General features: G+C 42.3%; 1 protein-coding gene across 1 annotated transcript in view; it reads right to left on the bottom strand.

The window, feature by feature from the left end:
* PLB1 (phospholipase B1) overlaps positions 1 to 27,462 on the bottom strand; it is a 140,530-nt gene that overhangs the window by 98,613 nt on the left and 14,455 nt on the right. The window contains exons 2-3 of the mRNA XM_078056125.1: positions 22,517 to 22,721; positions 827 to 885 (exon numbers count right to left, since the gene is read on the bottom strand). Coding sequence (XP_077912251.1) covers positions 827 to 885; positions 22,517 to 22,571 — 114 coding nt within the window. The 5' untranslated portion in view covers positions 22,572 to 22,721. The remainder of the gene's footprint in view (positions 1 to 826; positions 886 to 22,516; positions 22,722 to 27,462) is intronic.

Below are 27,462 nucleotides of genomic sequence, written 5' to 3'. Positions count from 1 at the left end.
TATATAGACTAAAAAGTTAAAAAATCCATTCTTTGCTATCATAGGTTTTTTATATTATCTACTTTCCCTCTTTTAATTTGATGATCTACACAAAAGCAGATACAGGAGGCATTATGTTTATTTGCTGCTGGAAACGGTAAACTGGAAAATGGGAACTCTCAAGTCCCCCCCCTCCCCCCCCGCCAAGACTGGTGTGTCCTAAGCCAGAGGAGCTGCTGAGAGCAGAGGAGGGACTGGATGACCAGTACTCAGGTCCTCAAGACCATCCAGGCCTCCCCAGATCCCCATGCAAGCCCAGAGCATCCTCTGCTTCTGTGAATCACATGGAAGGCTTGGGGAAGGGAGATCAGGTTTCCTCCCCAGAAGCAAGAGAAGAAAGGGAACTATTCTAACAGGGGAAAACATGCAGTAAATAAGGTGCTTGACCGCATCTCGCTGTTACAAGACACAGGTTAATTTCTCTTGAATTACTTCGGTAAGAGATAAAGAATTTATGCTCAACTCTTATCTTGTGGATGTTCTGGGAAGACCTCACCCAGATGCCTTCAGATAATTCACAGCATCTGCTTCAAAGTTCACAGAGATAACAAGCCCATTTATAACTCTTTCTGGACATTTCTAGGAACCACCAGCTTAGTGTGCAGGGGTGATGAGCCCCAAATTCCAGGAGATACAGTTGCACTACTTCTGTTGTGCCAGGCTGCCCGACCGCCCCCCCCCCGGGCTTCAGGGAGGGGCTTGCCAATTTGCATCAAGAAATGGATTTACCTGCTAGAAAGGAACCCCACTCCCCCCCCACTTCTCCCACCAGGACAAAGCCTCTCACCTCGGGCGATCGTTGCTCTTCCGTGTTCTCTCCAGGCGAGGTGTGGGCCTGGGTGGGTCCTAAAAGAAAGCAAATATAGCTCAGATTATTTAGCTGAAAATAACACCCACCCAGATTTGTAGCTTTCCTGCCCTTCCTCCCAGCCCTACCTAAGTGCCCAGCTCAGTAATGTCCCTTGTGTTAGGAAAGTCCAGATTCATTCCTCCAACGATCACCTCCATTGTCTGGGACACATGCTTCCTTTAATGCAGCCTATGAAGGGAGAATCTCCAGGTTGAAAAGCAAAAGTGTGATCTGGGAGGGGTCAATACTAACCCTGTACTGCATTATTATCTAGCATGTTACCACAGATACCTTCACTTGTTCCTTAGCAAAGGGCAGAATTCTTGAGGAAGGTAACGTTGGACGAATACCTGCTGTCGTTTGGGGATCCGGGACAAAGCAGGGAAGGCAAAAGACCTTCTGGAATTGTCTGAAGGGTTATGTGAATTTAAGACCTAATTGTGGGATTCCCAGCAGCTGTGACTGTACATCGTGGCTGGACAGGAGCTGTCCCGAGGGGTCTTGCTGAGTGTGAGATGGAAGGGAAGAAAAGGCAGGTAGAGAAACTGCAAAGACACTATCCTCATCCCAGTTTACTTTGGACCAGTCTTTTAAAAATATTTGCATTTTCTTTACCTTTTAAAAATACAATTTACATATGACAAAAGATTCATCTTAAGTGTCTAAGCCAATAAGTTTTCCCATAAAACATCTTAAATACACAAAAAAACAGTGTAGTACAATTAACAGCACTCTATGTAAAGGAACAAAAATTCACCCACAGTTCCACTACCCCAATAACCAAAAGTGATTTGTTCTCCCTCTTGGGTCTATCATCAGGCTCTGGAGCAGGCACACTGTCCATTTAATCAATGTGGATGCAATCTTGTGTCCTGCAAGTTCCCCTTAATATTACATCGTGAATATTTTTCATGTCGTTATGTCATCTTGATGTTTACTCTAACAGCTTCGTGATACGTTTATGATACTGACATGTAATCAGACATCCCAGTTCCTGGTGACCTCGGACTTCTCCCCGCCCAGTTCTCTGCCCAGGGTGCACGCTCTTTGTCAAAGGCTGGTGAGAACTCCCCAACAGCATTAGACAGTGCTGGGGGTGGGGCTGACTTGGGGGAGAGGGCTTGATTCCTTTTCTACCTCCACCTTCTTTTTGACCCGAAAAGAATTTATCTGGAGTTTCACAAGCAGCAGGAGTGTATTTCATCGCCTGCCCACCGTAAGATCAGGCACTAGTTTCCATGTTAGAGCTCGTGGCCGCAATGATGGCTATAACTTGCCCCCAGATCTCAGTGGCAAGTTTTACATTCCCAGAAGAAAGCTTTCTGGGCAGAAAGAGCCACATGATGGGGACCCACAGAGTTGTGGATAAGCACAGAGTGCGGAGCAGGTTTGTAACGGGAGGGAAGGGGAGTGGAGGGCAGGTAGAGGAGGGTAGAGGAGGGCAGCTGGGCTGTGGAGCTGCAAATGCCAGGCTCCTCCTCTGTGAGCAACAGGGACTCACGCTGATGTTTAAAAAGATGAGTGTTAACATGTATTTTAAGATGATCCTTGCTCTGGGAGTAGTGAGGCTGTTGAATTAGCAGGGCAGAGAGGTGAGACTATTTTTGTAATATATTTTTTAAAGATTTTATTTATTTATTTGACAGAGAGATAGACAGAAAAGCAAAAGCAGAGGGAATGGCAGAGGGAGAGGGAGAAGCAGACTCTGTGAGCAGGGAGCCTGATGCGGCACTCGATCCCAGGACCCTGGGATCATGACCTGAGCCGAAGGCAGACGCTTAACCATCTGAGCCACCCAGGCACCCTGTAATATTTTTTTTAAGCTAGGCTAAACATGTATATGACAGCTAACACTTAATATGCAGCCTCTATGCGCCAGGCTTTCTAAACCCTTACATGAAATAATTCATTTGCTCCCTACAACAGCTCTAGGAGATAAAAGCCATGATCTCCACTTCGTGGATAAAAGAGGCTCAGAAAGATTAAGTGACATTTTAAAGGTGACACAGTTAGTAATGGTGATAGCAGGATTTGAAAATGGGCAGCCTGGCTCTGGAGGCTGTGCTCACAGCCAAAGAGCAAAGTGTAAGTCACAGCCTAAGATCCAGATCAGGGGTCGGCACACGTTTTCTGTAAAGTGCCACATAGTCCATATTTTAGGTTTTGCAGACCATACTGTCTTGTCACTGCTCAGCTCTGGAGTAGTGCGAAAGCAGCCACAGACAAGATATAAACAAATTAACTTTATGGAGACTGAAATTTGAATTTCATATAATTTTCGTATGTCGTGAAATACTCTTCTATTTTTCCCAACCATTTACATTTTTAAAAACCTTTGTGGATATCAACGAACTGATTTTTATTTTATTTTATTTATTTATTTGTCAGAGAGAGAGGGCACAAGCAGGGGGAGCGGCAGGCAGAGGGAGAAGCAGGTTCCCCGCCGAGCAGGGAGCCCGATGCGGGGCTCGATCCCAGGACCCTGGGATCATGACCTGAGCCAAAGGCAGATGCTTAACCAACTGAGCTACCCAGGCGCCCCTCAATGAAGATTTTAAAGTTTATATGAAAAGGCAAAAGACCCAGAATAGCCAACAGAATATCGAAGCAGTAAAAACTCACAGAACTGACACGATCCAACCTCAAGACCTACTATAAAGCTACAATATGATATTGGCAGAAGAACAAATAAATCCATGGGACACAATAGAGAGTCCAGAAATAGACCCATGTAGATAAAGTCAACTGATCTTTGACAAAGAAGCAAAGGCAGTACAATGGAGAAAAGATAGTCTTTTCAACAAACAGTGTTGGAATAAGTGGACATCCACATAAAAAAAAAAAAAGAATCTAAAAATGTAAAATCCATTTTTAGCTCACAGGTCATCCAAAAACAGGCATAAGGCTGGATTTAGCCCATTGGCCATTATTTGCCAACCAACGCCTGATCTGTACTGCTTACTGTAAAGAGATCATCAAGCTTAAACAGGAAAATGGCATCTCTGGTGATCAGCAATAGCCTTTAGCCCTAGGAACCCCAGATGGGAACCTGGGACCTACCTCCAGATTGCCAGGTAAAGGATCGTTGGTGCTGGAAGCCACCTATCTCCTGGTCTTTGAGAAATGTCCTATTCCGTACATCTCCCAGTTCTCCAGGCTCCAAGCCTGAGATACAAAAAAAAAAAATCTCTCCTCAAAGAAACCCTTTGGTCCCCTGCCATAAAAAGTAGTTTCCTTTAAAAAAGATTTTTATGACTGCGAATACACTCAGCACTCTATAATTTCTAAAACAAAAACAAAAACAAACAAACAAAAACCTTTAAGTCAAATAATATAAGCAGAAAATCTAGCCCGGTGCCTGCACAAATATATACTGAAATATGTTCATTTTGATGAAAGGTGCTGTTCATTATCAAAACAGTCCAGAGAGAAAGATGTCATTATTAGCATCATTTTGTAGTAGCAAAAGTTAAAATTTTTCTTTCAAGAAGTAGGACTGGATTGAGCTTCCAATCTGCTGACTCTAGATCTAAAAGGTTTTAAAGGGGCTCAAAGGAGCCTGTTTTTGAAGACAATAGATGGATCCCTACATTTTTTCCTGCAACCACTATGGAATCTTCTGGGCATTAATTTTTTGCTCTGCAGACATCCTATTGTGCATTTCCACACTCCATGTGTGTGTATGCATGTGTATACATGCACCTCCACTGGGACTCCTAAAGGCAGCAAGAACTTGAGAGGTCAATAGCCAAAGAGAAAGGAAGCGAAGAGTGTGGACCCAACATTTGACGCCGGTTTTACCCTAGAAACATTTGCCAAATCTTGGACAAGAGACATCAGCAGGTAAGAGGCTAACATGCAGTGCAGAGCTTGGGCAGTTCCGTGGAGCTAGAGGAAAACACTGAAATTTAATGCCCATCAAGGAAGAGGGGCCTAGTAAATTTCCGAGGTTTCAGTTGATGCTTCAAAGAGCTAGACCCTTGGAGTAGGAATAAACTTGAGATAGACCATCCTCCAAATAGATGGAAGTTGGCTTTGAATCATTTTTATTCTCGGTTAGATTAAGGTGATCTGCCCCTACCTGTCTACCCTTATGAAGGAAGATAGCACCACTTACAGCATGGAATTATATTTCTAATGCTTGGCTTTCAGTTAAAAAAAATTACCAAGAAACAACACCAAATAAACAGAAACCAAGAGAGATTAAAAAAACAAAACAGACAATAGACAGTGAAAAGTGGTGGACTAAGAAATGAGTAACATCCACAGCTCTGTTAGCCTGGTGTCTTTTTCCCAGTTAGAGTGAGAGGTGAACCAATCAGATATTCAATCAGGAAATGAGAAAGGCTAAAATATGCTCTTCACTTACTCCTGGCTGGCTGGAAATTTACACATGTGCTAGAAAGACCTAAAAGAGCCCTAGGTAAAGAGAAACTTGAGAATTGATTGAATCTTTGTGCTCCTTCCCCAACCCACACACAGACCAATAAACAGAGCCTTACAAACCCAAGGCGTTTGAGCATGACCTGTCTGAATCACTGACTGATCACTCAAGTGTGTAGACCCAGGGCTGGCTACTAGGATGCCAGGTTAAAGAGATAAAAATAAGAAATAAAAACCTGATCAAAGACATCAGTGGCTACACACCATGAAGGAGACCGATTCCACTGCTTATGTCTAGGAAAGTTCGTAAAAACCTTCAGAAAAATCAAATGAATCCAGAATTTTGACATTTTATTGAACATGTCCAATTTGCAACCAAAAATTACTAGACATGCCGTGTAACTGAAAAGTGAGTCTTGTACTCAGGAAAAAAAAATGCAGTCTATGGAAATCAGTTCTGAGTGGGCCCAGATGTTGGATTTTGCAGGCAAAGTTTTCAAAGCAGCTATTGTATATATGTTCAAGGAATTAAAGAAAAAATAAAGACTAAAGACTCAACAAATAGAAGTTATTAAAACAAAAGAAATCCAGAGTTGAAAAATACAATACTGAAAGATTTACTGGATTGGCTCAGCCACAGACCTGAGATGGTAGGAAAAAAAAAATGTGTAAACTTCAAGACAGATCAATAGATCAGTAGAAGGTACATTTCTGAAAAATACAGAAGAAAAAAGATTGAAGAAAAATAAACAGAACCTCAGAGATCTGTGGCTACTGGCAAACACATAAACATATAGGTAATGTGTCCCAGAAGAAGCAGAGAAAGAGGCAGAAAGGGATTTGAAGAGATTATGGCTGAAAACTTGCCACATTTGAAGAAAAATATTGAGCCACAAATCAAAGAAGATTGGGGAAAAAAGAGAACAACAAACCTTTAAGGTAGGAAAAACACAAAGAGAATTCTACCTACTTTAACTGTAATAATTCATGTGTCTTGGTGTAGTTCTAAAGCCAAGGAAAAAATTTCAAGAATAGCAGAAGAAAATCACATACAGGAGACCAACATCATGATTAACAGTCAACTTATCAGAAACAACGGAGGCCAGAAGACGGTGGAATGACACATTCTAAATGTTACAAGGAAAATGATCCCATATAGAAGCATAGCAACATAAGAAGGAATGAAGTACAAAGAGAGTGAATATGTAGATAAGTTCAAAATAATATTGACTGTATAAAATGGAAGCCAGCAAACAATGGCCCATGGGTCAAATCTGCCCACAGCCTATTTTTGTATGGCTCTCTAGAGAAGAATGGTTTCTACATTTTTAAAAGTTAAAAAAAAACAAAGAAGTACATGTAATAGAGACCATGCATGAGCCACAAACCCTAAACTATTTACCATTTGGCCATTTATAGAAAAAATTTGTCACCCCCAATATAAACAATAAAAATAATGTAGTGTGGAGTTTAAAACATATGGACATCTTGCTGTGTGGGCAGATTTGCAGAGACCAAATGGAGTCACACTGATAAGGTTTTTCCTTCATCCGGTAAATGATGAAAGTACTCATTTAATTCGATTTTAATAAGTCAAGGATGCATGTTGTGATTGTAAATGCCACAATCACAACAAAACCACATATAATCAGCAAGCTCATGTTGGGCAGGGTAGGGTGCTGGAACTGAGACCGTAAAAATATGTAATCCAAAGAAGGCAAGAAAGAAGGAGAAAGGATCATAAAATACATAGGACACATGGGAACCTAAACAGATATCCTATTTAAACACACTTGGGAAGACCAGAGAAGAAAAGCTAAAGGGAGGTGTAGGAGACCTTCCTTCAGCATCTAAAGGGGGGCTAGCCTTGTTCCATGTGACCCCCAAACCAAGAATGGACCCATGGAAACAGGCCATCCTTGGTAGAACAGCCAGAGCTCCTGCAACAAGAATGGGCCCCTCGGGGCACCGGTCCAAGCAGAGACGAGGGATCAGGGCAGGCAGGTGGCACACATACCAGGCAGACGTTGGGAGCTTGGTCACCCCTGATCTGGTCAGTCCGTGCCTCTGTTTCCTCACCTAAAGATGAGGTTTCGTACTACCTGCCTTGTGGGACTACTGGAAGGATTAAATGCATGCAAACATAAAACATGGTATCAGACGCTGGTAAAGGTCCAACCAGGGAGATGGTTAGCACAGACCACTTTTCAGACCCTTCCAACCTCAAGAATTCTGGCATTTCCTCATAGAACTACAGAGTTCATGTTTTAACTTGATGATCTGAATCAATTGTCCATGGTAACTGCAGGGGGGCTAACTGTGTCTGGAATCCAAATATTAAGTGTTCAGACTGGAAGACCCAGCTGGAAACTCAGGACCCCTGGGTGCTGTCCCCACGGACCCTGGAGTGACTTGGCCCTCACTCCAGTCCTCTGCTTCCCACCAGGTAAATGGGGAGAAAAATTCTTGCCTATTCCCACAGCACCCCAAAGTATTGTGGAAGAAATAATCAAAGCTCTTGTGGAATGATTGAACCCCATGGATTTTTCCTCGTTTTGAAGGTTGTCTTAGCCTCAAGCTCATGGATCTACAAAGGGCTTTGAGCTCCCTGAAAGACTCCCATCTCAATAAGGTCAGGAAGGGAAAAAACCATGTACTTTTCCACGCTGATGGGAATGAAAGAGAAAGACATCTGTGCACACTGGGAGAAAGAGGTTCGGCTGAAATCAGTCGTCCAAGTAGGAAGAGCCATGACCACTGGGGTTCTGGAACCAACAAAGAGCCATTGGAGCATCAGATCTGGGTAGGTAAGGTCGCACATGAGTCTCCTTAGGGATGCACCCTCTGAAGCAGAGGTTCTCAACCCAACACCTGCTGCCCCCTGAAGACAGACACTCAGGTTTGATGGGCCTGGGGTGGGGCCTGGGTATCCTGGGCACCAGCAGTTTTTAAAGGTCCTTTGGGAGATGTGCCTTTGAGGTTGAGAGCCCCAACTCTTCGGGGAAACCCAAAATGTGTTAGCCCAACAGATGGCCAGGGGTAGGTAGGGTGATTTCAAAAGCAAAAGTGAAATAGCTCATGCTCTCTTGATAGATTTCCTTCATGTTTTTCCACTTATACTGTGTCTGGGGCACCATTTTCCACCCCTATCCCTGCCTTAAGGAAAGACAGCCATTTTGTGACCTCGATCAAGAATTAATCCCTCTGAACCTCAACTTCCTCACCTATAAAATGGGGATATGACTAGTTTCCTGGCCTTCTTCTTGAGCTTGTTTTACAGATCAAAGAACAGAAACTGCTGTGTGAATAGGAGAGGGCTATACCCATGCTAGGGGCGACTTGTCTCCCTGGATGAAAGGAAGGCGCTTGCCCTGGGTAGTTGGGGAGGACTTTCAAGGCCAATACTTATGGAATTAAGGCCACTCTTTGGTGTACATGAAATTCTTGGGCTCTTTGAGAAGTGTAATGTCCTCACAGCACCCCTAAAGGGTAAGTAATAGCAGGATTTATAACCCTGTTAACATTTTTACAGGCTCAGGGAGGCTAAATTACTTCTACCAGCTCACACAGACCACACCGGCAAGGCAGGGGGCCTCCACCAAGCAGTGAGCTATGCTGGTGACCCGGGAAGGGGAGGGTCCAAGTCAGCCAGTATTTGTCCCCCATACTGTTTGGACTGTAAGCAGGTCTTCTGGCTTTATCTGTCACTGCATACAGCACCTCCTTCCCATTCACACCCGAGGGCCTGTGGGATACTGCAGTCACCTGCCAGCAAGCGCCCCACGGGACCACCTGACAGTGCTGTGCTCTGAGGGTCACAGGATGTCAGCGTCCTTCCCTCAGTGTGGTGGTGGTCCCATGCCATAATCTGTGGAAGGTGACATGGAGGACCAGAGAATCTTCCTAGGGTAGCTAGACTAACCTCTGAATGCTTGTCTTAGAAGGGCCAAGGTGGGCAGATCTCTGATATCATCACATTTAATGTCTCAGGAAACTAAGACCCAAAGAGGTTCGCAAACTTGGCAGAGATCACCCAGCAAGTTACTAAAAAGGCCATGGTGCAGCATGATTTTTCCTTAACCTGGTCTGATATGCTTTCCTTCGGACCAAAGTCTTTTTGAAAGAAGGTTCTAAAAAAGGCTTATTATGTGTGTTGTTCTGTAGCCTGAGTTCCCAGTATATGGAAACATATTCTTCTGTCCTGTCTATAAGACCAGTTTTTTTAGCTGCCCTAACTCATCAGTCAATCTCAGTTTATCATGAGGAGGCCAAAGAATGGTATAGGATTAATGCTGTCACAACCTCTGGGTAGACACATCCTCTACTCTGGTGATTGTACAAAACACATGAGAGATGATTTGGGAAGTCCCAAACCAACATTCTCTACATACTCCCTGTCCTGAGCTGACGACCCCAGGGAGACCCCACCACCCAGGACAGAGTCCATTCCAGACAGAGGCCGGTGCACCCTCCTGTCTCCCTCTCCTGAGGCCCACCCAGTAGCAAACATCATACCCCCTATGCCCCAGGAGAGGGAAGAAGGCTCTAGGGAGCAGTTCTAACAGGAGAGGGCATATTCACAGCTGACTTGAGGTTTTGCCCCTGGCTCATTTTATGACCTCAGATGAGGAATGCTTGGCTTGTAGATTGTGTTTTCCTCGGCTTCCTCAGGAGAACAGTTAAGGCAGGCCCAGAGCCAGGAAAGACAACCCGAAGAAGAGGGTCCGCTAGTGAAGGTGAACAAGTGGTCCCTCAGCAGCCCAAGCCCGGACTCCTCCTCCCACACTAATCTCCATGATCACTCCCAGCTTCAGCAACCCCAGCCAGAGCTTTAAAGGGGACCAGGGACCCTCAAAGCTAGACGTGGGCGTAGCAGTGATTAGTGAGCTCCAACAGGAAAGGAATCTCAGGGAGCTATGTGGGGGCCTCATGCCCCCCTCATTCAGAAGGGTCTCCTCCCAGAGATAACTGGGAGGTTCTGGTGTGAAGAAGAGAGCACTGTTCTCACTGAGATGCAAGAACATAGGAGGAGATGGTTGCCTAAGGCAAGAGAAAAGCACACGGCCTTCCCAGAGCCAAGCAAACTCCCTGCTGGGCCTCTTTCTTGGAGCCAGGCACACAAATTCACCAGCGTGCTACCTCTTCCCATGCATGGCCTTGTATGTCTGAAGCTGGCTGACTCATCCTGCCCAAAATACCCCTTGCATTAGGCCACCCCCTGCCCCGAAGAACTTTTAATAGCTCCCCACTGCCCACATAGCGAATCCAAATTCCAGGCTTGCTATGTGACCTTGGGCAGGTCACTTAACCTGACCTGCCTAAGGGTTCAGTTTTTGTTAATGTTTAAAAAAAAAAAAAAAAAAAAGATTGGGAATAATCCTTTTAGAGGTCTCTCTAAGCCAAAAGACACTAGGATAATCTCTATCATTTTTGGATTTCAAAATCCTCCCCCAACACCAACCCTGCCCTCCACTCAGCGGACCTGCTCCCTGCTCCCTGCACTAGGCATGCTGCTCCCCGACTTGCATGCCCTCCCCATGCCTGTGTTTATCTGGATCCCATGCAGCCCTCAGAGCACGTGAAACTTCTCCATCCCACGTTCACCTCTCCGTTTTCTAAAGCCTGTAGCTTTTATTACAGCTACCTCACCTATTTTGGTACTTAAATCTTCTCCCGTGATTTTATGCAAATCAGTTCTCTCTCTCTCCAGAGGGTTCCTTCCTTTGGTTTATTGTCTACCAGCCAGGCTCAGCTCAGCTCGGGTTCTTGGAAGGGTGCTCAGACACTTCACTGTCAGTAACAAAAATGCAACTTGATGAAAAGGATGATTGACAATTAAGTCCTAAAAATCTACAAGGTGCAGATGACATCCCAGGAAAGTAGGACTCCTGAGCTCCCCAGAGAAAACCCCTTAGCTGGGCATGCTGCTCAGAGCAGGAATTTAGAGGGAAGTGAGTGGGTTTGGGGCAGGGGTGGGGATGGGGATGGAGACAGATATCTGCTCTAGAAGAGGGTCTGACACTGAGTTCCGGGGATGGCTGGGCCACCAACTAGATAAGGGGCTCTAGCAAGTCCCCGCCCCTCTCTCCTCAGTAACTGGAAGAATCTGGGCTACCAGAAGTTCTCCAGGGTTGCTTTCTACTCTTATTTGGAGAGAGTATTTCTAGAAGGCTGGGCTGGCAACCTCCAGGAAGGACTCTAGGCCTCTGTAAGACAAACGTTGACTAGCTTTACTTGTTCTAATAAGGGAAGAGGTATTCCTTTCCTCACACGATGGGTTCACCCAGCTCCCACCTTTGGCTTTACAGCGACAGGCCTGGTGTGGGTGTGTACCAAGGCAATGAGTTTTCATTCCCCAGCATGACAGTCTCCCGGGGAACTGCTGACCCATTCCAGGAAAATGGAATTCTAGCAAATATTGTGCTTTATTAGATACAGTGATTTCTTGCCAGCTGCAGTTTTGAGGTAATGCTGTTTCAGTTTGATACACCCAAACTTTCAGAACAGGAACTTGTTTCCATGTGTGTTGTTGGTTGAGCCCATTCAAAGCTCAAATAAGAGCCGAATTGTGATTCTTCCCTCCCTTGGGCTGGCCTGCAATGCAGGGTGGTGGGGAGAAGCCCTGTCTTAGGACTCAGGCTCAAGACTGAATTCTGGCTCTTGTCCTTATAGTAGATAACCTTGGGAAAGTTACTTAATTACTGAGTCTCAGTTGTCTCATCGGTAAAATGAGGATAATAGTATATCCCTCTTACAGGGAAGCTGTTAAATACAGTGGTTAGTGTGGGGCTTGTCTGGCTCGTCTAGGGAAACTCACACTGTGACTTTAGTTTGAAGTGACCCTCAAATGTCAATTTTCCCAGTGCCAGACAGAATGACATTTATAAAGTTTCTGAAGACAGGCATCTTCATCCTAGGCCCCGAAGAGTCTAACAAATACCTTTTGGAGGAGTCTGAGCAGCACACAATAAAAAATAACTAAACACAGAAAGAAACAAGGTATCCAGGATCAAGAATTAGCAGGAAAAAAAAATAGAGCAGAAACAGATCCAAGACTTTGGATATTGAGATTATCAGACCAAAATTATAAAACTACTATGTTTAAAAAAAAAAAAAACACTTGATATTTATGGGAACATAAAATTATTTTTAAAAGTAACATTGTAAATTTGGTACAGAACTAAATGTAAATTAATTTTGAAAAATAAAGCCAATTTTCAAAATCTTCAATGATTGGGTTTAACAGCAAATTGGATACAACTGAGAGAACGGACAAATTAGGGCATGTGTCATAATAAATTACTTAGAATGCAGTATAGAAAGACAAAAAGATGGTATAGTTGGACAAGAGGCTAAGAGACATGGTATATAAAGAAAACCAGACAAACATTTAATTGGCACTACAGAAGGAAAAGACAGAAATAATGGAGTAGAAGCAATATTTCAAGAGATACTGGCTGAGAATTTTTAAAATTTATAAAAGATAGCAAGCCATAGACTCAAGATCTACTATAAATGCCAAGCAAGATTAATTCACGGAAATTAATGAAATAGGAAACATACAATTTAGATGGTGGTATATTTTTCCAAAGATGGCCATGGCATTTCCTTCTATCCTGCATGCCCCTTGGCAATGTGGCTTTTGCCACTCTTCTCCCCCCACCCCCCAAGAGGTGAAGTCTATTTCCTTCCCCTTGTATCTAGGCTGGCCCTGAAACTTGCACTGACCTATAGAAGCAGCAGGAATGACTCTTGAGCCTAGGCATTAAGAGGCCCTGTGACTTCAATTTTTGCTCATCTGGGGCCCTGAGTCACAAGGTACAGAAGCCCAGGCTGTCCTTATAGGAAGGCCATGTGGAGGAGCACAAGGACATCTCAGTACCAAGTGCCCAGATGTGTCATTTTAGATCCTCCATGTCAGTCCCATACAACACCATATGGAACAGGGACAAGATGTCCCAGCTGAGGTCTTCCCAAATTGCAGATCCACTGAATTGTGGGCAATAAAACGGTTGCCATTCATCAATAAGATTTAAGGTAATTTGCTCTGCAGCAATAGACAAGGATGACATAGATGATCAATAAAACCAAAAATTAGTTCTTTGAAAAAACTAACAAGGTAGACAAACCTCTGACAAAATGAATCAAAAAAAAGGAAGAAGTCACAAATAGCCAGTATTGGAAACAAAAAGAGGGCATGACTGCAGAAGCTACAGACGTCAAAGAAATAACAACAGAAATCCTATATAAAATCACGCAAAAAATTTGCAAATTTACTTGAAATGGACCCATTCCTAGAAAAACAAAACTTTCCAAAACATATTTACAAGAAATAAAAGATATGAATTCTATGACCATTAAAAAAATTGAGTCACTAGTCAAAAATCTAGCAAAAAATAATATTCCAGGCCCAGATGGCCTTATTGGTGAGTTTTATTTTTAGATGTTTAGATATTCCACCTAACTGGTGGAATTATTATTATTATTTTTTTAAGTAAACTCTACCCTCAACATGGGGTCAAACTCACAACCTTAATATCAAGAGTCACATGTTCCACCAACTGAGCCACCCAGGCACCCCTAGTTCCATTCATATTAAAAACTATTCAAGACAGAAAAATAGGAACACTTCCAAATTCATTTTATGAGAATGTATAACATTGGTATCAAAATTAACAAGGGCAGAGGAGAAAAAGAAAATGCAGTTCAATTTCATTCATGAACACATAAGAAAAAAAAAATCCTACACGAGTGTTAGCACACTAAATCAGCAGTACACTTGACCCGTGAGCAAAGTGGGGCTTGGGACATGGACCCTCCCCATAGACAGAAATCCATGTATAATTTTTGATTCCCCCCTAAATTTACTACTAATAGCCTACTGTTGACCAGAAGCCTTACAATAATATAGTCAAGTAACATATTTTATATGTATTCTAATCTGTATTTTTATAATAAAGTAAGCTAGAGAAAAGAAAATGTTAAGGGGCGCCTGGGTGGCTCAGTTGGTTAAGTGTCTGCCTTCAGCTCAGGTCATGATCCCAGGGTCATGGGATCAAGTCCTGCATCGGGCTCCTTGCTCAGCGGGGAGCCTGTTTCTCCCTCTCCCTCTGCCCCTACCCCCTGCTTGTGCTTGCTTTCTCTCTCTCACTGTGTCAAATAAATAAAATAAAATCTTAAAAAAAATAATTTAAAAAAAGAAAATATTAAGGAAGAGAAAATAAGTTTAAAGTACTATATTGTGTTTATCAATACCATAAGCTAACATCATCTGTTTACAAGATGAATCATCTGGCAGTACCTAGATACAAAACACTGCAGATGGTGTGTGTTTTACAAATAACAGACATCAAGAATGAAGAGATAATGTATGGTCTGTAAGTTTTGATAACTTTTTATAATAGATTTATATATATATATTTAATGGTTACTACCATTAATAGTAGACTAGTGATAAAATAGACTAGTATCTACATATAATTAATGCATTCATGACATTTCTAACTTTTTAAAAATGTTTTTGATATTTCTAGGCTGTGTGGTTTGTCAGTGAGTTTTTTTTCAAATTGTCGCACATCTCCAAAAAATTTTCCAAAAGTTTATAGAAAGAAATTTTATATAAGTGGACCCACATGGTTCAAACTCATGTTGTTCTAGGGTCAATGGTATATAAAGACAAAATACACCATGACCAACTTGATTTTATTCCAGGAAAGCAAGGATGGCTCAATATTAGCAAATCTATTAATATAATTCAAAAAATAATAACTCTAAGGGGGAAATATGATTATTTCCATAAATATTGGAAAGACTTTCAACAAACTTTAACATTCTTTCCTGATAAAAATAAATACACTCAAGAAAATAGAAATTTATGGATACTTCATTAATGTGAACACACACAAACACATATATGTATTGTATGTCTTTATGTATGTATGTATGATTCCCAAAGGCCACCATCCAACTGAATAGGGAAACATTTTCCTCCTGCTAAGGTCAGGAACAAGGTGAGAATCCCCACTATCACCATTGCTACTTAACACTGTATTGAAATATTAGCCAATGCAATCAGGAAAAAATAAATAAAGGTAGAAGAATTAGAAGAGAAGGAAAACTGTTTCTATTGTTGATGATATGGGTGTATACTTGCTGTAGAGAATTAATGATAAAACTAATTCAACAGTAAAAAATTTAGCAAGATAGAAAGTATAAAATTAATATACAAAAAGTAAAAGCCTTTGTATATATCAACATATGAGCTGGCCCAGTTAGAAGTATAGTGGAAGATTAAAAAAAAACCGTAATAAAATTTAAGTACTTCTGAATAAGCTTAGTTCCATTTTACAAATTTAAGGCAATTTCAATAAAAATACCAATGGATTTTTTTTCTAAAGTTAGGCAAATTGAATCTAGAGTTCATTTGGAAAAATAAACATGCAAAAACGGCTATTAAAAACCCTGAAGATCGGGGCCCCTGGGTGGCTCAGATGGTTAAGCGTCTGCCTTCGGCTCAGGTCATGATCCCAGGGTCCTGGGATCGAGCCCCGCATCAGGCTCCCTGCTTGGCGGGGAGCCTGCTTCTCCCTCACCCTCTACTGGTCCCCCAGCTTGTGCTCTCTTGCTCTCTCTGTCAAATAAATAAATAAAATCTTAAAAAAAATAAAAACCCTGAAGAAAAGAGCAATGAAGGTAAGTGAAGTAGATTGCAAAATGGCCACAAATTCCTCCTATCCTTGAATGCATGTCACTTTGCAACGTAACCTTGCTGCTGTTTCCAGCAAGAGAAGTCTATTTCTCCCCTACTGAAATCTGAGATTGGCCATATGAATTGCTTCGGCCAATGGGAATTATCAAATAGTACTTTATGTATTTATTGTATTTAAGTATTTATTGAGAGAGAGCACGAGCATCCTTGCTTGCAAGCAAGCAAGGGTGAGGTGGGGCAGAGAGAGAGAGAAGGAGGGAGAATCTTAAGCAGGCTCCACACTCATGGCGGAGCCCCACGCCGGGCTTGATCTCGGGATCCTGAGCTCACGACCTGAGCTGAAATCAAGGGTGGGAAGTTTAACTGACTGAGCCACCCAGGCGCCCCATAATGGGACATTATCAAACATGTTGCAAGCAGAGTCTTGAAAAGTGCTAGCTCACTGGGACTTAACCCTTTTTCATTGCTTTTCTGGAACCTGAGACCACATGGTCTTTAAAAATATGAAAAGAAGGATGCCTGGGTGGCTCAGTTGGTTAAGTGTCTGCCTTCGGCTCAGGTCATGATCTCAGGGTCCTGGGACTGAGTCCCACCTCAGGCTCCTTGCTCAGTGGGGAGCCTGCTTCTCCCTCTGCCTGCCGCTCCCCCTGCTTGTGATCTCTCTCTGACAAATAAATAAAATCTTTAAAAAAATAAATAAAAATATTAAAAGATACTCAGCTTTCTTTTTTAACCAGAGAAATTAAAATTAAAATACCATTTTTCACATGTGACCTTAGCAAATTCTAAAGCTTGACTAGATACTCCATTGTCAAACTATTGGGGAAGAAGGCATTTTCACATATATTGCTGATGTGTATGTAAAAATGGTACAATCCTTATGGAGGGAAATTTGACAATATCTAACAAAACTGTGTATTTACCCTTTGACCAAGAAATCCCAGTTCTGGGAACTTATCCTAAGCTATACCTCCAACAACATGAAAAAGACATATGCACATGATTGTTTATGACAACACTACTTATAATAACAAAATATTGGAAATAACCTAATACCTACATTAGGAGACTCATTGAATATATGGTAATAATGGAATATTCTACAGTTGGAAAAAAATGAAAAAGATCTGAATGGATACAATATAATTTCAGAATATATTAAGTGAAGAAAATTAAGATACAAAAAAGTGTATAGTTGGTTATCATTTGTGCAAGAATGAAGAAAAAATAAAGTTTATTTGCATAAAGAAATACAGAAAGGATATGAAAATAATGAAATTGGTTACTTACAGGAATAGGTGGAAATGGGATAGAAGGAAGGGCTAGAGAAGGGGATGGGACTTCTCCGAGTGTATTTTTTCACATTAACATGGTTCAAAAGTCAGAACTATGTTTTATATATTCAAAAAATAAAGTAAAATCAACAAAAATAGGAGAAACCCTATAACTGAATATAAACAGAGACAAACTTAACTATAGGTCAAATATATAGCATAACCATACAGAGAGAACAAAAGAAAAAGAATTAATCCAAGTAATTTTGAACAAAGTGTTTTGATTATACACCCTGAGTAGGATATATTCTAAGGACAAAAGAATGGCAAAGAAATTGTGGTGGTGCTATTGTTAGAGCAATTAGAGCAATTCTTTCTTTCTTTTTTTTTTTTTAAGTAGGCTCCATGCCCAATGTGGAGCCCAATTGGGGCTTGAACTCATCATGATCCTGAGATTAAGATCTGGGCTGAAATCAAGAGTTGGACACCCAACTGACTAAGCCACCCAGGTGCCCTTATTGTTAGAGTGATTCTGATGTTATGTTGTATGTATCATAGGACTCAGTAAATGAATAGATTTATTGATGTTTTTGTAACCTTGATTTGCAGTGAGTGGGAAGGACAAAACCAGTCTGAAATGTGGGAAGGAGATGAAAGTCCAACTCTAACTGAAGTTAGAGATAATCTGTATACATTTATTTTTTTTCCTTTTTTAAAAATTTAAATCCAATTAATTAACATATAATGTATTATTGGTTTCAGAGGTAGAGATCAATGACTCATCAGTCTCATATAATACCCAGTGCCCATTACATCACATGCCCTCCCCAGTGTCCATCACCCAGTTACTCCATCCCCCCACCCCCTCCCTTCTAGCAACTCTCAGTTTGTTTCCTATGATTAGGAGTCTCTTATGGTTTGTCTCCCTCTCTGGTTTCATCTTGTTTTATTTTTTCCTCTTTTCCCCTATGATCCGCTGTTTTGTTTCTTAAATTCCACATATCAGTGAGATCATATGATAATTGTCTTTCTTTGATTGACTTATTTTGCTTAGCATAATACCCTCTGGTTCCATCGACGTCGTTGCAAATGACAAGATTTCATTTTTTTTTTTGATGGCTGAGTAGTACTCTATTGTGTGTGTGTGTATAGACATATACACATGCAGATATATATATTATATATATATCCATTCTTTATCCATTCACCTGTCAATGGCCATCTGGGCTCTTTCCATAGTTTGGCTATTGTGGACATTGCTGCTATTAACATTGGGGTGCAGGTGCCCCTTCGGATCACTACATTTGTATCTTTGGTGTATACATTTATTTTTTAAAAAGAAAACTGTACTTCCTAGCTATGTGCACTGAGTAAGCTTGGACATAATGACACTCCAGCAGTAATGAACACCCCTACCACCTAGATCTTGGTTTCTAAATAAAATCCCCCAACAACTGGAACCTTGAAGAAATGGCTAATTGCATGGCTGAAAAAGGAAAAATACAAGATTTGTTGGAATAGCTTGTTTCATAAAGCTAAAAGGTACTTAAAAAAACAGATGGTGAAACAGGAGGCCATGTGAAGGGGTCTTGCTGACCAAATCCATAATTACTTGAGCATCAAAATGAATAATGACTTGAATGGATTATAATACCCTGATTAATGAAAAAATCCATAAATCCATTTTATATTAAAAAGATAAAACTTTTATCTTTTATATTAAAAAGATAAAAAGAGTGGGATAGAGACAAGAATTTTTTTTAATGGGAGAGTACCAACTAACAATATTAGAAGGAATGAGATATATATATATTTTTTTAATTTTATTTATTTGACAGAGAGAGACACAGTGCGAGAGGGGACACAAGCAGGGGCAGAGGGAGAGGGAGAACCGGACTCCCCACTAAGCAAGGAGCCCGATGTGGGACTCGATCCCAGGACCCTGGGATCATGACCTGAGCCGAAGGCAGACACTTAACGACTGAGCCACCCAGGCGCCCATGAGAGATATTTTTAAATCACCATTTTATAGTCACCCTGGTAATAATCAATTCAGGCAAGAATCATCAGTGGCTGAGAAAACCATGGAGTATAAGAATAGTCACATAGTATCACAATATCTCCTTACAAATAACTTATAAATCACATGAGGGAAGGCACCTTTCCAAAGGAGAAATGAGGCAGACACACTTTAACCAAATTGCCAAACTTAATGTCACCTAAGTAGGGTATTTACCAACATCACATGTATCCCCCAGTGGAATAAATCAAGGACACAACATGACCTATTTTGTATTTCTGCCCAAAGAGTTTAATCTGATTCCAACTATAAAGAAATAATTGGGACAAATCCAAATTGAAGTGCACATACACAAAAAGCCAGCCTAAAGTTTTCAGTGACACAAAAGAACAAACAAACCAAAGGCTAAAGAACTGTTCTAGATTAAAAGAGGTGGAAAAGGCAGGGCAAGTAAATGCAATGTGTGGTCTTCAGTAAATCTAATAATTAATGACTGAAAACATGAACAAAATAATAAAAAGTCAATTAACTTATCACATTAAATTTAAAGGAGTCAATCACATAATCATCTCAATAAGTGCAGAAGAAGTATTAGATAAAATCAATATCCACTCATGATTTTTTAAAAACCTCTTAACAAACTAGTAATAAAATAGATCTTCTTAGTCTCATAAAGAGTATCTACAGAAAAGCCTACAGCAGACACTATACATACTGACAAAACATTAAACACTTTCTTTTTGAACTTGGGAATAAGCATCACTTCCATGAAAATTTGTAGTGGAACTGGCACAGGAAGGCAAAAGAAAGAAAAAGTATGTAGATTGAAAAGAGAGCAACAAAACGGTCATTATTGGCAGGACTGAGTATAGAGAAAATCCAAAAGAATATACAGATAACTTATTAAAATTATAAGAATTTAATTGGGTTCAAAATTAATATATAAAAATCAATTCTGTATACCAATAAACATTTTCAAAATAAAAATTTAAAAATGTACCTATCATACAACAAAATATCATATGCCTAAGAATAAATTAAACCAAATGTGTGCAAGACCTCACCAAAGAAACTATAAAACTTTGAGAAGTATTAAAGAAGATAGATCTAAACATGTTCTTGGTTTGGAAGGCTCAGTATTGTAAAGATGTATGCTTTCCCCAACTTGATTCATGGAATTCAAAGCAATTTCAATCAAAATCCCAGCAGGTCTTTTGGGGGTAGAAAGTGACAGAAAGTAAAATTTATATGGAAGTTCAAAGTCATTTCTAAGAAGAAAAAACAAAGACCTGTTTTCCCAAATAATAGAACTTACTGTAAAGCTGTAGAATTAAGACAACGTGCTATTGGCACAGGGGTGGACAAATGGATGAGACGAATAAAGCCAAGTTTTGAAACAGATACAAGCACATCCAAGCCCTTTATATAGAAACAGATGGGGCTCTTCTCAGCAGTAAGGAAACAATGGACTTCTCCATAAATAGTGCTGGGACAACTACATATTTTCATGGGAAAAAAAACTGTAAAACTGGGTTCCTTTCTTCTACTAGTCACAAAAACTAACCCCAGATGTACTAAAGACCCAAATGAGAAAAGCAAATTTATGAAGTTTTAGAAGGAAATATAGGATAATATCATTATGACTGTAAGGTAGGAAAGGAGTTCTTAAATAAGACACAAAGGGTACAAACCATGAAGGAAAAGATAAAAAGCTTTTAGTAAAAGGTGAAAGATTTATGTGATCGAAGAGAAACCAGAGTAGAAGATTAAAAACTTTAGAAATAGAGAGATTGAATACCAAACAGACCAACCACCACCCCTACAGCCATCAGCCTAGAACAGTGATTCCAGCTTCCCTACTTTTTGTTCCTGTTTCCAACTCAGGACCAGAGAAAGCCAAATATGTTTCCCAAATGAATCACATAAGATGCCTGGCTTCTCGTTAGCCTGCCTCGGGTTTCCCCATGGCAACAGCCTCCAATCAGAACACACCTGAGGTCTTCCCCTTTTCACTATAAGCTTTCCCAATCCCCTGCCTTGAAGTCTCCCCCAAACTTGACTAATGGTGGCTGACTCCCCTGCTTCAGCAATCTCTAAATCACCTCCATTTGTTCTCATTTGGGTAATCTTCATTTACCTCCCCCAAATTCAGAATTTTGCTCATCTAAAGTCTCCATAAAGAGAGCAGAAAGATAAGTTTCCGAATATATTTGCTGTACACATAGCCCACAAAGAGCAAGTGCACAGCCTGTGTGAAAAACCCCTAAAAATCAATGGGAAGAAAGAAAAACCCATAGAAAAATAGGAAACACGCTTGAACAGGCACTTCACAAAAGAGGAATTCAAATGATCAAACATGAAGAAAAAAACTCAGCCTCATTTAGCAATCAGGAAAATACAATCATCCTGTGCATTAAGCATAGCAGGCATTATCATTCTCCCCACCCAGCCCCCCTCTCTGGCCTCGCACTCCACACCCCTACATGTCATGCACCCACTCTCACACACCCCTCCCACCTCGTCCACCCCCAATCAGAGAGGGTAACAGACTTGGACCAAGATAAGCAGCAAGACTGGTGCTTGGACCCCAGCCAGGCTTCTGGGGGCTTGAGAGCAAGTGTTTTCCACTCTGGGCCCAGGTGTCTCATTCGGAGGGGATGAAAAATCATCTTTCCAAACAAAGAAGGAAGAGCCCGGGGTCAGGAGAAGAGAGGCAGAGAGGAATGTGGCAGAAGCACACTCTTCTCAGAGTTGTTAGCTCAGGAGGAATCCAAAGCTCTGACTGGTAGCCCACCCATTCAGTCAGGGTCAGTAGCACTAAAGAATGTGGGCCATCCTTTGGAGTTCATTATCCTAAAGCCTGCCTTCCTGGGTCCTTCTAGCAAAAACAAAGCAAAGCCCATAAATAGTAGTATCCCCATTTTAGGGATGAGATGAAATCAAGGTCCAGGGAGATAGAACTTGCCCGAGGCCACACAGCACAGAGAACTAGAACCCAGGTCTTCGTGCCTCCCTGCACCACACGGCTATTGCCCATCAGCTCTCCTCACCTAGCCCTAGACCTGCCTCTATTCCTACAGCCGTGGGCACTTGAACCTCAGCATTCCAGCCTGCCTGCATCTAACCTGTGTGTTCTGTGCTCATGAGAAAGATCTATTCCTCTCTCAAGCTCTGTGCCTAAGCAACACGGGACACCCGCAGGCTGACCCACGGGTTGCCCTCTGAGCCAAAGGCAGACTTACCTCGCCCCAGAAGCAAGAGCAGCCCCAGGAGGAAGATGCGTGGCTGCAGGCCCATGCCAGAATCCTCCTGATGGCCCAGCCCTGGACAAATCACTTGCGCAGATGGAGGCTGCCACTCGTCCTCGTGCTTTTATGCTCCTGTGGTCTGATAGCACGCCTGTCATAAATTTTACTGTGTTCACCTTTGAAAGGGGGCAGTGGCTGGCTGTAAATGATAAGTATTAACATTTAGGCAGAAGATTTCTCAAAGTAGATAGGTCAAAGATGGGTAGCATGTTCTAGACAAAGGTGCCAAAAGACTAGGACCACATAGTCCCCTTCGAATGGCCTCCCAGGATCGTGGACGTACAAAAATCGCCAGTATCGGGGCTCTGGCCTGGGAGGAGCTTGGGATTGGAAATACAGGGCTGGAATCCCATATTGACAATAGCTGTGAGATCTTGGGTGAGTCCCTTTATGGGCCTTAGCTTCTCAGCTGTAAGCTATGGAAATAAAAGCCATAAATGGAGTGAAAGTACTTTGTAACAACTGTACACCATAAAGCCCCCTCCGAATGTGATTTCTTGGTATGAAATGTCTTCCCCCGGTGTCTAAGGAGCACAGCTGGGCTCCCTGGTCTGCATGATCCAAAAAGGTTTGTTTCTGGCCCCGCCTCCAAAGCCATGGGTCGTGGGAGTGCTGGACTGATGTGCACACCACATATTGATTGTCTGCATGTTGAGTTGAGAGATCCAAGCCAGAGAGGTGAGCCACTGTAACTCATTTGACAGAATTAGCATTTTGCTTCCGGCAATCAAAGTTGAAATGCAGGGCAGGGTCTAAACTGAGCAGTCAGAGTTGGAATTTAAAGCCTGGGTGCCAAAATGCCTTGGGGGTGAAATTCAAATATTTTCCACAAATATCAAGTAACATTTGACTTTGGGTTAATATGGACAAATATATTTAAATCATCCTTACATTTTGGCCACTGTTAGGCAGAAAGGCTGAAAGCCAGACTTCGCAGCTCCAGCTAGGAGTCTGGAGCTGGTTTCTATTGTTCAACCTCAGGTCTTGATCTGCTGACATTTTTTCAGTATGTTTCAAATCACAGTTATATAGGTTGGTTGTCTTGAGTATAAAGTGAGATCTAAGTGGGCGGCCCTTTGTTCCTGGCTCTGTGACATTAAAATGTTGTCTTCCTTTCTCATCTGCTCAATAAAATGTGACTTGTGGGTAACCACTGATTTAGCCATGCCAAAGCCTCAGCCTCAGAGCTGCACGGAGGGCTTGGGTCACACCAGGCATGGGTGGGCACTGCTACAATGGGCCCAGCTGACTATGGGCTGGTTCCAGAGCCTGGAAGAGAGCAATACATACAGAGAAGGAAGAAGAAAATATACCCAAGGAGGGGCTTGCAAGGGCCATTTGGGCATAAATGCTCCTGAACATCAGACACGTGTTATCTTCACCAACTGCCCACAAGTTCAATAAGAGACCCAAAGCTCAAAGCTACTGTCCCATTACTAAGGATGGCAGGAGTCCCTCCATGCCACCAGCAGCTTTGAGGAGCATCCCTAAACCTACTTGGATTGAATGAAAGATCACTGGTCCCCACTCAGCTGGGGCCAGTTAGAGGTAGGGTGGGACACATCATGGGAAATGGGCAGAAATAGCCTGGCTTTATAATCCATGCATTTGCTTCTACCTCTTAATACTTCTCTGCACAACCACCATGGCCAAGCTGGGTTAGCAAACACACCAACCTCTAACCTCTTCTATATTTAGAAACATTGAGAAATGACTTAAAAATACTTCCAACCTTTGTGAGGCATTTTGGTATAGGACAGACTTAGGTAAAAGAAATCTTGGAATCCTGTCAACACATCAAGGAATCCTCATCAGCTGAGAGGCAGTGGGGGAATAACAACTCTTGGGCACTCTTACCAGACACTGTGGGTGCTCTTCACATGCATCAGCTTAATTAGCAGAGTATCTATGTGATCTATTAGCAGCTGTGAAAACACAAGGGCCAGTACTCAACAAGCTCCATCACTTTTTAATAAAATTTTCTTCTCCAAGTTTTGCTACTAAAATGCCCTAAGAAGACATATCCCAGGAGGGAAGATGCTCCATTTCAAATGTTAGCAACAATCAGCAGATGTTCCTTTTGGGAAAGGCACAGGCCCATGGATTCAAATCTTCCTGAGGGGTGTCAGTCCATGCCTCCCTCAGAGGGCATCTTGGTGACTGAAGGAGCTGAGCGCTTGCTGTTGTCCAAAAATCCACAAGGGGGTGCTAGACCAAGCCTTGGCCACAGGGCCCATGTGGATTACAGCGGCACTGGCCGCTGAAGAGTGTCTTTCAAACTGGGGTTACGACCTATTATTATCCCATGAATTTAATTTGGTGGACTGCACAGTCCATTAAAAAAAATTAAATAGAATAAAAATATCTGAGGGCATTGCATATAGTAAGGGTAATTGATGTTTTGGGAAACGTTTCAGTCACAGGCAGTGATGCAAAATGCATTTCTTAATATGGGTCAGTAAAAAAGAAACCTCAGACAGCAGTAGATCAATTCCACAAAAAAATCCCTAGGCTTCAAGAAAAAGAAAACAGGTTTGTTCGGGGTGCCTGGGTGGCTCAGTCGTTGGGCGTCTGCCTTCGGCTCAGGCCATGGTCCCAGGGTCCTGGGATTGAGCCCCGCATCGGGCTCCCTGCTCAGCGGGAAGCCTGCTCTCCCTCTCCCACTCCCCCAGCTTGTGTTCCCTATCTCGCTGTGTCTCTCTCTGTTAAATAAATAAAAAATCTAAAAAAAATAAAAAACAAAAAAACAGGTTTGTTCTTCCCTCTGGTTAAAGATGCAGCTACGCCAAATTCCCTGTGCTAGCAGGTAAAGACAACGCCTGTGATTGGCTCCGTGACTTGGGAAGAAAGTATAAGTCAAACGTTTTAGCAGTTGTGAGAAGACAGTAAGTGAAATTGTTCTTTTTTTCAATAAGGAAAACCTAGCCCCTGACTCCTGGGTGAGTTCTACCAATGTGACAGAAGTATGTGTCAGCAGCCTATCATCTAGGACAGGATGGGTTCCCATCAGTGCCTATTTTACGAAAGACCCACAGCTTGAAGGGGAAGGTACACACCAGAATTGTGGGAGGGGTGGGACGATCTATCTCAGAATAATCTGCACTTGTTCCAGTGATGCCCTGCGAATTGTCTGCCCCAAATGATGGCTTTTCTGAAGTACCTACTTGCCCTCACCATGATAGCCTTGTTATCACTCACTCCTTCTGTGTGGAAATAGTCCTATATCCCTGGTGGGCTTCCTGAGGGAGAGGCTGGGCCTTTTGCTTCTTGCCATTTGGGCACCTCCAGAACCCCTCCCTACTAGAGCACCTAGCTCAACGTCCTACATAAGAGGGCCTCACCAAATCTTCATTCATTGGTTGAGTATTCTTCAGAGATAAGAAGACAACTGGTTTAACCAAGCCTGTGTTCTCCAAGACTCTTCCCAGTCACAGAAGTACAAGGAGGCTTGGCTTGGGAATCTCTAAACACAAACATCATCCAGATGCCAGTGTTCCTGTGTTTACACAACACAAAACCTGTGTGTACACACACATGTAAAACATTGTCCAATGCAAGTAACTGAGCTTATTTAGCTTCCTTTGGGCAGAGGCTTTGCTTATCATCAAGCAAGATGTTTAATTAAGGAGTAAAAAGTAACAGACAAAATTGAGAAGGGACCAGTAACGTATGTCTAAAAGAAATACCATTTTCAAATATCCCAGAACATACACTCCACAAGACCTGGCCTTCTTGTTCTTTGCTATATCCCAGCAGCTAGTACATTGCCTGTGGTAGCAGGCATTCACTAGATGTTGGATGAATAAATAAATGAAAAGCAGAATACAAAGGAAGACACTAAGACTATAAAAAGATCAGCTCAATAGAACAGAATAGAAAAGATGAAAGGGGTAAAAATCATGTTTTAGGATAGAAAACTGAGGAAAAAGAGAGGCACGTGGCCCCAATACCATGAAGTGTGATGGGAAAAAACAATGGAGAAGCAACATGGAGGCTCACAGCTAGTGGCTCTTCTCCAAGGTCACACTGTTATTCGCCTATGTAATGGTTCTCCATCCTGGCTGCAGATTGGAATCACCTGGGAAGATTTTAAGACAAATACCTCTACCTGTGCTTCACCTACAGACATTCTGAATTAATTGGTCTCGGGTAGGACTTGGTCATTGGTCATTTTTAAAATTCACTGGTGGATTCTGATGTGCAGCCAGGGCTGAGGGCTCCTGCTCAGTGGAGCCAGGGCTGCCTGGTGCCCAGCACTGAAGGATGGAGAGGACTCCGTCTCTGCTGCTGCAGACAAGGCAGTGGTCCACAGGACACAGCCTAATGCCTCAAAAGTCTACTGAGAGCTGAAAAAGTCGGACTGACTGGGTGGCCTTTCCAGAGAGGAATCCCATAGGAATGTGGGAGGGGAGGAGCACTGGGACTTATCCTCAGAGGTCAGGGAGTAGACTGGGAAAAGGCCAGATTCTGGTGCCTGGAGAGGCTCAGTCACCAAGCACCAGGATATGTGGGCCAAAGTTCTGGGTCAACCATATGACTTATTATCATCTACAGCCATTTCCTCTTCCTCATGTGTTAGTTTCCTGATCTGTGAGTTTGACACATAAATTCCATTCACTGATGTGCAGTGTGAAGAACAGGGCCATGGAGGGTGGGGAAAGGGTAAGATGAGCTGTCTACCACAAGCATACAGGGTATTCCCCCTCTTGCACCAGCCATTACTGCAGAAATGGGGAGCTCCCCATTCACAGATGGGGAGCTCACAGCTTGAGCCCTGACATCCTCTAAGTCAACAGCTACACTTCCTATTGCCCGCTCTCTCTCCTCTCCCTTCCACCATCTCCAGACTCAGCCCCCTAGTTGTTCCCAACCTTTATGTC

The sequence above is a fragment of the Halichoerus grypus genome, chromosome 10, assembly GCF_964656455.1.
Source record: "Halichoerus grypus chromosome 10, mHalGry1.hap1.1, whole genome shotgun sequence".
Lineage (NCBI taxonomy): Eukaryota > Metazoa > Chordata > Mammalia > Carnivora > Phocidae > Halichoerus > Halichoerus grypus.
Note: the sequence above shows the minus strand (reverse complement) of the source record. Positions and strands in the feature narration are given on the sequence as shown.